Source organism: Nannobrachium achirus, assembly GCF_963921795.1.
Source record: "Nannobrachium achirus genome assembly, chromosome: 5".
Taxonomy (NCBI): domain Eukaryota; kingdom Metazoa; phylum Chordata; class Actinopteri; order Myctophiformes; family Myctophidae; genus Nannobrachium; species Nannobrachium achirus.
Window position 1 is genome coordinate 40728858 of NC_137814.1, and position 15454 is coordinate 40744311.

Sequence of the window (15454 nt, forward strand, 5' to 3'; positions counted from 1 at the left end):
AATAAAAAGTCCCACCTAGTGTGAAGTGAGCAGTTCTATTTATGAGTTAATTTCATTAAGCGTCCCGTTAGGCTTGGCCAATGGGACCCTGTCACCCTGGGCCTGGGCGTACAACAAACTTTGAGCACTTTGTGCCAAGATGTAGACCAGATGTAGGCCACACTTCAGAGCCCGGACACTGGGCGTACAAAAAACTTTGAGTGTTTTGTGCCATGATGTAGGCCAGATATTAGAGCTTAGGAAGGTTTGTCTTGGCCAGGGGAACTTTTAGCAATGACCCCTGGTAAATGTAGTTGAAATGAGTGGAGGGGCTGTGCGATGTGGATACTGGGTGTAACTTCTGATAGTTGTGACTGGTATGGGTGGGGCTGGTTATTTCACTGTGCCACTGTCTGTAACCTCGACCACAAGGCTTTCTGAGAGAAAAGTGCCACTGTAGTAAAAACAGTGGCTGTTTGATGATGTGTGAGAGTTTTTATTTGCTTTTGACAGAGAGAGATCTGTCAGTATTTGATGTTGAATGCAGTATCAGTCAGATGTTGGTCTTCCCCATATAAATACAGTCCCTCCTTGGTGTTGGAGTTCTCTTGAAGGTGCACATTGGCCATGTCATCTGCACACCTGTCCTGAATAGTCTGTATGTTGCTGTTGCAAGTTATTTAATAACTGGTGTGAATGAAGAGGATGGGAGATCAAACACCACCACAACAACCCTGTGGAATCAATGTTTTTTAAACCAATATTAGGCATATTGTATAATATCCACATGCAAGCCTTCTTAACACGTAGGATGCTCCATAGGCTGCTGCTGTTGTTGTAGTAGGATTTTTGTTGTTGTATATTCGCCCCCGGGACAATAGGCGGCGATGTGCAAGTGTTTATGGTTGCTAAATGCAAATGAGACCTAGAGGAAGAAGCAGTCGTAGCACGGCCATTTTCTGAAATCCAAGAGGAGGAAAGCTGTGAGAAAGAAGTCCCATCGGGGAAAAAATAATAGAACAAAATCATGCGTTGCGTGGTCGCGGGCTGCGGTAACTTCCCAAAAAGATATCAAATACATCAAACGCCCTTTCACTGTTTCCCCAAAAACCCAGAACTTTGCAAACTGTGGCTGCTCGCTATTCGATACCCGGGCTACAGCCCCAACACCCTTTTCGACTTCACGCAGCTGCGGTGTTTACGTGTGTGCAGTAAACACTTTGCGAGAAGCGACTACCCTGAAACCGCAACGTACCAACCGCACCTGAAGCCCGGTTCTGTTCCCACCCGGTTCCCATGGTCGTCCACCACTGAACACAGCGGCGGCTCCGAGGCTGCGGACGATGATGCCGCGACAGCCAGCTCATCGTCAGCTGGACCGCCGCAGGTGAGGACGGGACGTGAGAATGACAGTGGTGGAAAAAGTACTCAAATGTTGTAAACGTATCAAATTCAATACTGCTATGTAGAGCAGCGTTTCTCCTCCAACTTTCACATTTCAAGGTGTCCCCATAACTCTTGACAGTGTACAAATGGAACTAAACGGACCCGCAAGGGTTCATTTGGTTCCATTTGTACGCTGTCATCAGAGACTGAGTTACAGACCTGTATGGGTCAATTTAGACCCCCATAAAGGAACCCATAGAGTCCCTGTCCCTGGAATCCACTTTGAGAAACACTGATGTGTAGAAAATAGATATATACTCTCAGAATTCGAAAATGACTTAAAAGTACAAAAGTATTGATATCAAAAGTAGAAACTACTCATTATGCAGAAGCAGAATGTCCCATCTCACAAGTTTTCAAATGTAAAAATATTTGAAAATAGCAGATCTAAAGCTCACTGAACATTGAGAGCTTGTAGATCTGTTATTTCTAATGACCGAAATGTATACAAGGCTGAAGTTGTTAATATAGGTTTTGTAATAATGATCATCAGAATCTACAAAGTAACTAACTAGTAACTAAACTTTTCAAATAAATATTTGTACACTATGAGTTACAGACCTGCAGCATTTAGCACTCTGTCATCTGGTCTCTGGGATATAAAATAAGACCACTGACTTTAATGTGTCATTTTCACTGTTGCTACACTTAAAAATATTAAATAACAAGCGTGAACCCATAGTCATATTCATAGCTATGTTGTAGGTATTTGGCATAAAAATTAAATTTTTACCTATCATTTTTATATAGAACATGACCTGTACTTGCTCCATGGGCATTGGGCAAGTGCCTCTGAGACCTCAGTGTTTATGCTGAATAACTGGCTTGGCTATAACTTATCTGCCATGTTTAAATATTGGTAGGAGTGCATCTCGAAATGCCAGGTGTATACAAATGTCTCAGGGGGTGGCACAGAACGACAGAAGAGCATCTTTGTGGAGCGGAGATGGCAGATATCATACATTAGCTGTGTTTACATGGATGCCTTTCTTCCAATCGGATTAAAATAAACCTGATTGAAGGTTTTGGATCAAGTGTTTAAATGTGATGAGATCAATCTGATCTGGTGTTTGATCAGGTTGTAAAAAGGTCTAGACCGCCCCTCTGCACCCAATTAGAATTTAAATCAGGTTGGATTTAATCAGATTTATTTAGGTGTGTACATGAAGAATTTTAATCTGATTTATTTAAAATCTTTTTTTAATCTGATTAAAAGTGTCCATTTAAACACAGATACTGTAGCTCTAATACTGGAAATCTGTATACTTAAAACACCATTCTTTGAACCCTTTTCTGTAGGAGAACCCCACAGATGAACTGATATTGAATTCAAAGGGTAAGCTCCTTTTACACATGAGAGATTCTTTTCTGGGCCAAAAAATCGATTGGGTTAAATGATAATCAGCAGAGACTTAATCATTAGAGTCTAATGTTCTATTTTGTTTGTTCTCAGACATCCAGGTGATGCCAGAACAATGTATGGTCCCAGCTTCATGGTCAACAGATCATTCATATGCTGTCACACTAGAACGGGACCAGGCACAGCAAGATTTAAACCAGGAAAAGTAAGGAGCAAAACTATAGCGATGATTATTATCAGAATGTATCGCTTTAACCTTTTTAACAAAATACTTTTTTTGTTGTTGCAAGAAATATCACTTATCCTAACTTCAACTGTACAATTATCATGTTTATTCAATTATTCAATGAGTTATGCAGTTCAGTAACATTTGAATCTGAGTGAAAAGCCTGTTTATAAACAAGATATGGACCTTGGCTGTATGGTACTTTAACCATCACTTTTACTTTTCCATATAACTTTCAGATTGCAACATCTGCCAATGAGCGGCAAGTATTTGTATGTGGTGGATGAGGACTGCCTCGAGCACAACTGCCCATTGTGTGGTAGCAGCTGTACGTTGGGGAAGATCCTGCAAGGCTCCCTTCTGATCATCACCCAACAGTGCCCACAGTGTGAATACTGCAACCAGTGGAAAAGCCAGCCACAATCATACTCCCCAACAGCTGATGGCCAGGAACAGACGGTGTGTACCGAATTAACACAACGGTTAAGAACTTTACCATGTAAATAATTGCGACCATAGGTCTACTATGAAAACCGGCACATCTTGTCCACGTATCTCTGTCCCCCCCCCAGAATCCCTTTTATGCCCATGCAGATCCCTGATGTCATTGATATACATCACTTGCCAGATGGCCAAGCCATGGCCCATATCTGTGTGGCTGGTTCAGATAGGGATCTCCATGTATGGGCATAAAAGGGATTGTATGTTGTGATATCATGGGAACCACTCTAACAGAATCCCTTTTATGCCCATATATGGAGATCCCTGATGTCATCAATATTAAGCCCATAATATCTAACTTCATATGGGAATGCCATATATGGAGGAAGGCAGCCCATATCTGCGTGGCTGGTTCAGACAGAGATCTCCATGTATGGGCATAAAAGGGATGTACCATCAGTACATGGATCTCCATTTATGGGTACCAGGGGTCTCCATATATGGGTAACTGGTCCGATATACATCACTGGCCAGATGGCCAAGAATTGGCGCAACCTCGTCCTGCCCTTTAGGGCGAGGTCGCATGTCGCCCTGAGGTGTCTTACTAGTATGTAATAGAGCATCCAGTAGACACTTAAAAGACTGAAGATTAGTGATTATTGATTCCCGGAGGGAAATTTGGGTGTCCACAGAAACATGTTAGGTACAGGTAAAAGTCAAGAACCAAACCAAGATAAATAAGAAAATAGACAGAAATGGCCCTAGAAATCTACACTGGATGACTCGGATGCTTTCACCGTTTTAAAGGTATTTGTATATGTACAGACTATCAACAATAGCTGAAACAATGGCTGCTGCTGTCAGTCCATCATTTTAGCATGCCATTGTAGGAAAGAGTTTCAGATCTGTTAGCGAAAATATTGGATCTACACATCACATTGCTTAGATAGGGCTCATCTTTAATGGCATAAAACGAATTGAATTAATTATAAACAGTATACATAAAATACAAAAGGGGCTGTAACATTGGCCACAGCTTTAATGCAAGCTTTAATTCCTATCCTTCACAGGCAATGTTCTCAGGTGACACCCCAGGCTGCAGCAGTGTTCCACAGTTACTTACTGAAATTACATTTGGTGATGAAAGTGACTCCCCGGATGAGCGAGGAGAAAATAGGCTGGTGGCTGGTGAAGAGCTCCGTCCAGACAGCATGTGGGGTCCCCTGGGGCAACACAATACAGACAGTGAGCCTACAGACAGCGACTCGGATACGGAAGTCAACCTAGAATTATGCCAAATGTGCCCAGATTGTGGAATGTCTTTCAACATTCTCAAGCCTCACACATGTGAGCAAAAACTCAAGCCCTATCATTGTAATGTGTGTGGGAAGAGATTTGCCAGGAAGCCCCATCTAAAATCTCACAGTAAGATCCACAAGGGAGGCTTCAAGCATGTGTGCAAGTTCTGCCTCTCGGTCTTCAATCGAACGCAAGACAAACTTTCACACGAGCGGAGCCATCCCCCTGCAAAGAGGCGCTATCAGTGTCCTGACTGTCCAGAGGTGTTTTCCAGGAGCAAAGAGCGCAATGACCACCTGTTGAGTCACAAGAAGCAAATTTGTTATGCGTGCAATACCGAGTTTCCCAACACCGGTGCGCTGCGGAGGCACATGGCAGTTCACACTGACGCAAAGCCGTTTGTATGTGACTTGTGTGGGCGTTCATTCAAGCAGGCAGGCCACCTCAAATCCCACATGCGTGTCCACACAGGGGACAAACCCTTCCAGTGTCAGTACTGTGATAAGAGCTTTAATCACAATGTTAGCCTGAAGAGTCACATTCAACGTTATCATGGTCAGATCCCTGACCCAGGGATGAAACTGCTAATTTGTCACATGTGCAACATGGAGTTTCCCACTACCAGTGCACTGGAGAGACATGTTGTTATGCACACACAAGCAAAGCAGTTTGTATGTCACGTATGTCAGCGATCATTCAGCCAGGCAGGCCATCTCAAATCCCACATGCGCATCCACACAGGGGAGAAACCCTATCAGTGTCAGTACTGCGATAAGAGCTTTAATCACAATGTTAGCCTGAAGAGTCACATCCAGCATTATCATGGACAAGTCCCTAACCGAGGGATGAAGACACAGCTGGAGAGGACGAGCAGGAATGAGTCTGAGGTTGACACAGATGAGACAAATGAAATGGAGAACGTTGCTGTTGATATGGTAGAGGCTGCAGGAAGTAAGGACACATGGTGCAACCTTTTGGGTGATGATGATGATGAAGACAAGAGGGGTACAAAAATGTGGAGAAATAGGTCAGCGGGCAGACCTAAAAGAAGGTCTAAGAATAATGCAGTGATAAGCTGGGCTGATATGGAGGGCAGCAGTGATTCCGCCTCTGACTCAGCAGAGGAAGAGGAGAGGAGGGCAAGCAAGAAAATGAAAAAGACCACCTGGAGATCTAAAGGAAGACCAAAGAACCCACCTGGTGGGAAATCCAAGAAAAAGGGTGGGGCCCGAACATACAAGGGCACAGGGGGACGTAGGGGAAGGCCAAAGAAGAATCCATTGGTCTGAATTAGAGGATGACACGGGAGTGGATTTTCACTCCTGTCCCGTCCCACTACCACAGAAAAAATCCTTTCCCATCCCAATTCTGGGCCAGAGTAAAAAAATAAATGCGGTCCTGTCCTGTGACTCCTGTCCCATGTCTCCCATCCCGCTCCTGGTCAAAATAACTCCCGTTCACATCCCGCTCCCGAAAAAAAGAAAGATCGCGCTTATGTTTTTCTATTTTGATCCATATTATATTTGATATCATGTTTATTATTATATAATGTATAATTTTATAATGTTCGCAGTTCAAAGACCTCACTTTCCTGTGCAATTTATTTCTGCGATTTGATGAACTGGTCTGGGATGATTCCCGCTCCTGCCCACTCCTGTTGATTTTCATTCCTGTCCCGTCCTGATCCTGGCATTAATACAAATTTTACTCCTGTCCTGTGGGAATCCCACGGGACCCATGGGAATTCCTGTCATATGTAATGTCCAGTGCCCTTTAAATTAATGTGTGTGACAGGTTAGAAAGTCTTGACTATTCTGGCAGGGGGGGGGGACTGCCTTTTAATGTTCAGAGTCAGACAGGTTGCATATCAGTTTGTAATCCCTTTATTTTGGGATCTAAAGTTAATACAAATGAACCAGTGTCAAATGGCTGTCTATTCTTATTGCATTTGTTTCCCCTTTGTTCTCAACACCTCAACTGTATGTAACAGCAGAATTGGTAGGGATGGGTATCGTTCAACTTTGAATCGATACAATACCTTTTTCGATACCTGGGAATCGATACGATACCCCTTTCGATACTTTTTATTTAAGTTTAACAGCGGTAGAGCAGAGGTGATGATGATGATCACAGTACAGTGTGGCGGAGTGGAGAGAATAGACGTTGGATAATCATCATAATAATACACATTAATATAGGCAATTGTCGGCTATTTTCCACAGAGTGTAGCATACTAAAGCAGTCATTAAACTCTCAGTAGCCCAACTGTTACAGATGCGATCGGCCAGGGGTGCGTTCCAGAGTATCGAAACGAGGTATCGTTCGTTTTTACGTGAACCGATACCCGATAGTATCGATGTCATGCGATCGATACCATTAAAAGTATCGCAGACGATACCCATCCCTAAGAATTGGCATCTTGATTTTAATGCAATGTGGGGCTAGTGGAGAATGATAGCAGTCAAACGTACAACTTACAAGCATGGCCAATGCCAAATCATTTAAGGATGTCTGCATCATAGTTTTACTAGATCCGTTTTACATTTTGGCTGATTCACGTGCAATAGTTTTAATTCTAGGTCGTGCTTATTTTGTTAATCTGAAACACATGAGTTTGAATGTCAATTACATTTCAAATGACTACTGACACGATTTACAGCATTAGTTATACTAGGGAGGGACGAATACCCTTTAGTTTCCCAATAAGTCACCAAATATTTTGTCTGCTATTGATCACAACTGCTCCACTGCTGTTGTGGCAAACTGAAATGACTGAAACAAGTCCTATCCTGGGTGTACATTTCAATGGCTACATACCTACTACAACTGTCAGATATTCTATACTGTAAATCAAGGGACACTATAGACAGAAGTAATTTACACAAGTTTTATTTATTTATTTATACAATCATAATTTATATTTTTGTTTGAGCTATCATTAGTTTTCACACAGCAACAAATACAGGTCTATCCAGCAAACAGTATGTATAACATACTGCCAGCATTGTAGATGGATGTGAATGTGTAATCTGTCATACTGGTAACCGCAAAGCCATCCAGCCATTGGTGGAACATTTTAATTGCCCCGTATGAAGAGATTTATATCTGTTTTTTGTGGTCTTGTATTCAGAAGATAAAAGTCCTTTTCCACACCTAAAGGGACAGGTGTGTCGGAACAGTGAACTTGAAGAATAGAGGAATGGAGTCCCACACACTGTCTTCACTCACAAATACATTTCTTTCTAAGTGAAGACTGTGCGGGACTCCATTCATCTAGATGTCTTGTATTCTAAATGACCAGACAAAAATGGACTATTGGCAATCCATTTCCATCGTTCAGTATCACCACCTGGCTCTCTGGATCCCAGACATCTGATTGTGGTCGGTTAGGTGACGGAAGACAATACGGCTGATTCGCCACCTGCGCTTGACCCCCCGGGGTCGAGAGGTCATCACACACCGGTTGCGTATCCGGACAGGGCAACTGTCTCTGGGTAACGCATGGATTTCTTTGTCCGCCACTTCCTACAAAGACAAAAATACACAACAGCACCTGAGTAAAGTTACTTAAAAATGTTATCCTACAGATTGTATCAATTATGAAGGGTCACACTGTCGTCACATCCTCTTGACAAAGACTTCTTTTAGTGTGAACAGCATACAACATGAGAATAAACACGCCTAGTGACTAATAATTGATCATTGTTAATAGGTAATTATGTATCCCGATTCCTACCTGAAGCTCTTTGGGCAGGATGGTGTTCTTCCTCAATGCATTGATTCGCAGCCTTTCATCTGCATAATCAAATGCCATCTGTCGTCTCTTGACATCCCTTACCATCCTCCAGTCGACATAGTAACCCCTCGCCTGCTCCATCGCAGCCCAGCAGCTCCGCAGGGCCTGCAGAGAAATATGTAAGTAAGTTTACATGTATTTTTTAGCTCTGCTGTGTTAATCTCGTGGAAAAGTGGAGATTTCTTTACAAATATGTTCTCTTCCAGAACGTTCAAAGGGATGTGATACACAAAATCACTAATTCCCGACCATTTTAATTTCAAGAACCCCCAGTTTGACATGCATTTAGGCTACGGACCCCCATTTATTGGCATTTCTATCCAATTTGTATTTTAAAATCTATATTAATTGAACTGTACAAATGAACCCATCAGAGTCCATATGGTTCCATTTGTACACTGAGTTATCCTATCATTTAGCTGGAGACCCCCTGAAACTCACTCAAGGACCCCTGGGGGGTCCCCGGACCCTACGTTGTGAACAATTCACAAGATGACGGGTGGTGATTACACGCAGAGTTCTAAAAATTAGAATGCCAAGATTAATCACTCAAAAATGTTCTTCTGTTATCGAATCCATGCAGTACATACACTATCAGCTAATCACGAGCAAGGATGTTTATCTGCATTTACTGATCAACAGTCGAGTCGCAATCGGCGGGTTTATTTGAATAACATCTACTGTGTTCAGATGTTAACTTTGAATCGATATACACATACACACTTACCTGTTTTGGTGCACAAAATGATGAATAAAGGACATTTAGTCCCGTACATGCCATCCTGCAGGACGCCATGTTGGATTTTTTTCTCCTCTGACCCCTCAATGTCGCGGGAACGTCGCCACCTAGCGACTAGGAGCAGTGATCATGGAAAATTGCAACGGGATATTGATGGTTGGGTCAAGAGTCAAGTCCTGACCTGCGGTTTACCTGCTCACTGCTAAGTGCTCATCAATCTAGACTGATATCGTGGGAACGCACTGGCTTTAGATCATGTCTGCCATGTCATCCATGATGACGCCATGATTACCCATATCTCTCCACATCATCAGCCACTTAAGTTCCGATTATGGTTCAAATGACGTCAGACTCTGTCCCAAAAGTGTCAGCCTGCTCCTGCACCATATAAGGAGTTTATGATTCATCCTGGTTAATTTGGTTATTGTCTACATCTAGAGTAGACTATTGCCTACAATGTATACACACAGTGTAGGCCCTATACAATGTATACACAAGCTAGTTAGGCCTTTATCATTGCCTTGTTGATCATCAAGGTGATTTTGATCAGCAGGCAACTCTCATTCTCTCTGAACATCGTCAACCTTTAGTCAATCATAGCTGATATTTTGTGATTATGACCTTCATCTTAAATGTTATTATTGGCCAACATATGGCATAGATATTAGATGATATTTGGCTCATTGGCTGCTAAATCTCATATCCTACATGTAAAATGTTCTAATAAACACTTCATGCAAAAGACTGAGGAACTTGCTTTGGCAAATTGTTAAATGAAGCCAACAAAATAATATTGAACAATTAACATATTGATCAACATGGTGGTAAATGGGTGTCCTCTGACTGCTCTGACAGTCACAAATAAGACCACATCAAGAACTAGACTGCACTCTGTCGAGGTGCCATCTTGCATATTGTGCATCTCGTGGCCGCCTACTTGTGTGCCAGCAGAGCGCGCAAGTACTGCGACGGGTTAGGGTATGTGACAATTTATATCAGGTGGCACTTGGCGTTGACATCAAAGAGAACGCTGCTCCTCCACCAACTTTCACCCACTTCCAACCACCTCCACCCACCCATCCACCGTAACTTGTTGCATATCTGCCTGTCTTTTAATGCAGCCAGGGGTCTTCAACGTTTTCAGGCCAGCAAGGCCCCCTTTAATAGTCGAGAGAGAGATGAAGCAGGGACCCCCACAACCCATAGATACCATATAGTTTCATCATTTGTCGGCACAATCATCAGTGTATTTTGGATTCATGTCAATTTGTGTTTTCAGATATTTAACCACTTGAACATCAATACTTAATAAACTTAACCTTTCACTCTGTACTTAGTCTGCTCTTTTTCTCCTCTACACCAATCCTCTCTTGGATTTAAATCCTATTAGTAGACCTTGTATCTGAACTGCACTGTCATGTGCTTTTCCTATGCCAACTGCTAATAAAGTATTCAATCAATCAATCAATCAATTTGTGTCTTATTGGTTCACCTCATTTACCTGCATGGCTCATTAATAACAATAGGCTACATTATAGCCTACTGACATATCATACCAGTGGAAAGCTAACCCAACATATAGTACGCTAGTGCTTTCGAGGTGGTGCATAATTTTGTTGAAACCCAGTGTTTTTCTAAGCTTTTTCATAAAATGGATGTAATGCAATTAAATGCATAGGAGAGATCTGCAATCATTTGGCTCTCTGTCCTGCAGAGGGCAGCATTGATATGCGTCATACATCTGCAGCATATAGCCTGCATGCAGATGAACGGTTTTGATTGTTAAAAGCCTGATGTCTTTTTATCCATGATCAACATCCTTAGACTAAGAGAGCGGGTGGGAATGAACATTTAAGTGTTTCTGTCAGTCACAATGTCTCTGGTATGATTCTGGCTGGCTGGCTGGCTGTGAGTCTCTGAGTTTTCGATGATCAAATATGTTTTACTCGTTCTAAAATATTTAAAAATAAATAACGAATACAATACACATGCATATTTCTGGTGGTAGATACTGAAAACTCTCGAATTGCCGAAATGGATGCCCCTTTAAACTTCTAAGGAACTTCAATGCTGATATAGGGCATAGGGGGCCCCACAAGCGTGACTTGGTCAATTTAATCCCAAATGAACTTTTTGTCCTCAGGCACTGGTGAATCTGAGACCACAAGGGAAGGGATGCTCTTGCACACCACTATGTCAGCATCATCTGCCCTTGTTTTCCTGTCCGTCTTCACATACTGTACCTGTCTAATTGAATCAAAAAGCGAATCTGCCATGGTTTCCTTTCAATTGAATCAGAATAAACCTATAGTCCCGGTATTTAGTATGTTGATGGCATGAGTACCCTATGAAATATGGACAGTAATAAACAGATTTGGCCATGGGAAGGAAGCAATGCACATCTGGTGGTGAAAGATAAAATGGCTCCAGTTTTAGCTGTAAAGACCCCTGCTGTTGCTGGCACAGTATCTGACCATCTCCCACCTAGAAAACCACAAAGACCTCCACAAATGAAAAAACTAAGCTATATTTGTTCAGCTTTGTATAAGGGTTATGTTGTATAATGAAGGCCGATTCAATGTGCTATTTCTATTTTATTCATGTGATATGCATGGATTGAAAGCAACTAAACCACGTTATACATTTGCAATTCATAATTGATTTGTTTTTTTCCTCACTTGAGATTGTGGTTAGAATCAGTAGAGACTACACATACCATTCATGTAAATTCTAAGATGGTATGTTACAAGAAAAAGGGAGAGTGGTGTTTGGTTTCCACTAAAGAATGCTTGGTGAATTAAATTCTTACCTTACCCACATTATGAACCCTTGTGTCCTTATTCTGGGGTGAACATTAGGCAAAAATCAAACCTCGGTTCGAAGTGAAGCGGTGAATCTGAATATAAAATTGTCTAGAGCTACGGAATTCAGAATTCTGAATGAATTAATGATTTTATCTGGAGGGCCGGATTGTCATGTGAAGCTTGACCAATCCTCAAACTATGGTCTCATTGGACATTTTTAATCACTACACACATATTCTGGACGTACGGGACAGATAAAACCTGTTCATTCTGGACTGAAATGACCATATATGGACATGGGGGACACACATGGGACACACATTTACGGACAGATAAATCCTGTTCATTCTGGACTGAAATGACCATATATGGACATGGGGGACACACATTTACGGACAGATAAAACCTGATCATTCTGGACTGAAATGACCATATATGGACATGGGGACACACAAAGCCACTCCTTGGAAGCGGCTTTCACCGCTTCAAAAATGGTAAGAGATTTGTTATACTTGGGAAAAGGAGTGAACCTAGTATAGACCACTAAGATTTAAATAGTTAAATATATTTGGACAACCTTTTGTTTTTCTTCTCAATCAGGGGTCGAATTTCTTTTAATTGCATCTCTGATTTGGAAATATCATAAAATAGAGACACACGGTAGTCTGGTAAAGAATGATATCATGTTCAGCATTACACAATATGTCACTTCACTTTGCACTTTTATTTTAGTCATCAATTCAACAATGTAAACAGTGAGCTAATGAAATTAACGTTTCATGAATTTCATGAAGCGTCCCGCAAAGCTTGGCCAATATGACCCTGGGGCCTGGGCGTACAACACACTTTGGACAAAGCCAGATGTTGGAGCTTAGCTCTCAACAAAACAACAATATTAACAAATACATGACATGATGATAAGCTTATTCTGCCTAAGCTTTCTGCATCCAATATATACAATGGCAACCCATTTTCTCTTGTTTGGTTACCTCATGAGAGAACAGATTTAAGTTTTTCTAAAATAAGAAAAAACATTATATTAAATGTAAACTATATTATATTTAACCTATATTATATGTAACATGGTAATGAATATAATATATTTATTCTATACCAGTGATGTATATCGGACCAGTTACCCATATATGGAGACCCCTGGTACTATGGAGATCCATGTACTGTATATAGTACATCCCTTTTATGCCCATACATGGAGATCCCTGTCTGAACCAGCAACACAGATATAGGCTGTCTTCCTCCATATATGGAATTCCAATATGAAGTCCTGTTCGATATGGGCTTAATATTGATGACATCAGGGATCTCCATATATGGGCATAAAAGGGATTCTGTTAGAGTGGTTCCCATGACATCACAACATACAATATATTTTATGCCCATACACGGAGATCCCTATTTGAACCAGCCACACAGATATGGGCCATGTCTTGGCCATCTGGCCTGTGATATATATCGAAGACATCAGGGATCTTCATATATGGGCATAAAAGGGATTCTGGGGAATACTCATATGGACTGTTACATAGGTGATGTCACCTGTGATATCACCGGTCTATGGAGTAGGTTACATAGGTTATGGTTACATAGGTGATGTAAAATGGTAAATGGTGCATTTATATAGCGCTTTTATCCAAGGCGCTTTACATAGATTGTGCATTACATTCACCCATTCACACACCGATGGCAGAGGAAACCATGCAAGGCACCAACCTACTCACCGGGAGCAATTAGGGGATCAGAGTCTTGCTCAAGGGCTCTTCGACATTATCTCAGGGGGAGCCCGGATTCGAATTGGGAACCCTTCGGGAACCTTCGGGAACCCTTTGTGCGCTAATAACGGTTTCTCTACCCCTAAGCTATGCCGCCCCAATGTTGTCAACTGTGAATATCACCGTGATATCAACGGTCTATCATGGACTGTTACATAGGTGATGTCACCTGTGATATCACCGTGATATCGACGGTCTATGGACTGTTACATACCGTAGGTGATGTCACCTGTGATATCACCGTGATATCAACGGTCTATGGGCAAACCCATAGACCGTAAAAATGTGTACACTTCCGTCTACACGCGGACAAGCTGTGACATTTCTCATGGTAAACTGCGACCTTCGGTCGCAATTATACATAGTCTCGCGTGGCCAGACTGTTGACTCCGCGATTTGCAAATGCTCCCGTCATACAGTCTGGAATAACGTCTCACAACACGCACATTTATTCTAATAAAAATAAAATTCATCTAAGCATATTTAGCTTGCGGCTTAGCAGAAAGGACATTTTAAAATATATTTTCTTAAACGGAAATACCAGCTTCCATTACTCTCCGTTCAGGAGCTGTAGTTCCTGCACAGCTCAAAAGGATCACAGCTCAATCAGGATTTACTTTATCTGCACATGACACTGGGGGGCAAGTGAAAATTATTATTATAATTATTTGCTGGTTGCCTAGCCAGTTGGCCAGCATTCCCCTGGTGCCTCTGGTGCCAGAAGTCTATTTCCGTACCAAACTGCTTGTATTCTGCTTGTTTGTACAAGTCACAACTTAACATCCAGCTAGAAAAGAGTTGAATAGAGTTGTTTCTGCACAGCAATGTTTTGAGCCCCAGCTGTCCTGTGTGTGTGTGTGTGTGTGTGTGTGTGTGTGTGTGTGTGTGTGTGTGTGTGTGTGTGTGTGTGTGTGTGTGTGTGTGTGTGTGTGTGTGTGTGTGTGTGTGTGTGTGTGTGCGTGCGTGCGTGCGTGCGTGCGTGCGTGCGTGCGTGCGTGCGTGCGTGCGTGCGTGCGTGCGTGCGTGCGTGCGTGCGTGCGTGCGTGAGTGTGCGTGTGTGTGTGCATGCGCGTGCGAGAGAGAGAGAGAGAGAGAGAGAGAGAGAGAGAGAGAGAAATTGAATTTCATTGGGCTGTCTGTTGACTGTCTACCTTCCAAGCTAAGTGGACTGGAAGGGTAGCCAGACCCACAGGACGTGTGGGTCATATGGGGTGATGTTCTCAAACTTTCTCTGGTGTCTGTCTTCACGCATTTGGATCCATGTAATTTGATGTTGTTATTAGGCGGAGAAAGACACATTTACTGAACTTCGGTTCCAGCCAAAAACAACCATTTTAAAACCCCTGGGTTGCATCATTGACATTAACAGAGCTCCTTTCCCTCACGTGTCCCTGTGCGTCCATCGCAGTATATACCATTACCTTCGATATGCGTTGACTGCAGTGCAAAGTGTGTAAAACTGACTCTGACAGTGTGTAAAAAAAAAAGAAAATCAGGATGTTACTGTGTACCATTTACCGAAATACTCCTTCCATGTACCCAGTTCCCTGCGATTTAACACAGGGGTTTTCATA

At 42.2% G+C, this 15454-nt stretch overlaps 2 protein-coding genes across 2 annotated transcripts; one reads left to right on the forward strand and one right to left on the reverse strand.

Moving 5' to 3' along the window:
* Positions 1 to 968: 968 nt before the first annotated feature.
* On the forward strand, positions 969 to 6040 carry LOC308285075 (uncharacterized protein; the record flags this gene model as incomplete). Its single annotated transcript, XM_080725795.1, has 5 exons — positions 969 to 1366; positions 2725 to 2761; positions 2879 to 2990; positions 3251 to 3470; positions 4523 to 6040. The coding sequence occupies exons 1-5, from the start codon at positions 1007 to 1009 to the stop codon at positions 6038 to 6040; spliced, it is 2247 nt and encodes a 748-aa protein (XP_080581921.1). The 5' UTR covers positions 969 to 1006.
* A 1584-nt stretch (positions 6041 to 7624) lies between these two features.
* On the reverse strand, positions 7625 to 9356 carry mrps14 (mitochondrial ribosomal protein S14). The gene is made up of 3 exons (XM_080726550.1): positions 9275 to 9356; positions 8488 to 8652; positions 7625 to 8276 (listed from the first exon to the last, which is right to left on the reverse strand). The coding sequence occupies exons 1-3, from the start codon at positions 9341 to 9343 to the stop codon at positions 8094 to 8096; spliced, it is 417 nt and encodes a 138-aa protein (XP_080582676.1). The 5' UTR covers positions 9344 to 9356; the 3' UTR covers positions 7625 to 8093.
* Positions 9357 to 15454: the final 6098 nt, after the last annotated feature.

Excerpts from the sequence above, each read along its gene's own strand:
- mrps14 (XM_080726550.1), bottom strand. The coding sequence starts at position 9,343 with ATGGCGTCCTGCAGGATGGCATGTACGGGACTAAATGTCCTTTATTCA. Across the intron at positions 8,653-9,274 it reads CATTTTGTGCACCAAAACAG|GCCCTGCGGAGCTGCTGGGC; the intron begins GTAAGTGTGTAT and ends ATTTCTCTGCAG. Across the intron at positions 8,277-8,487 it reads TCCTGCCCAAAGAGCTTCAG|GAAGTGGCGGACAAAGAAAT; the intron begins GTAGGAATCGGG and ends TTGTCTTTGTAG.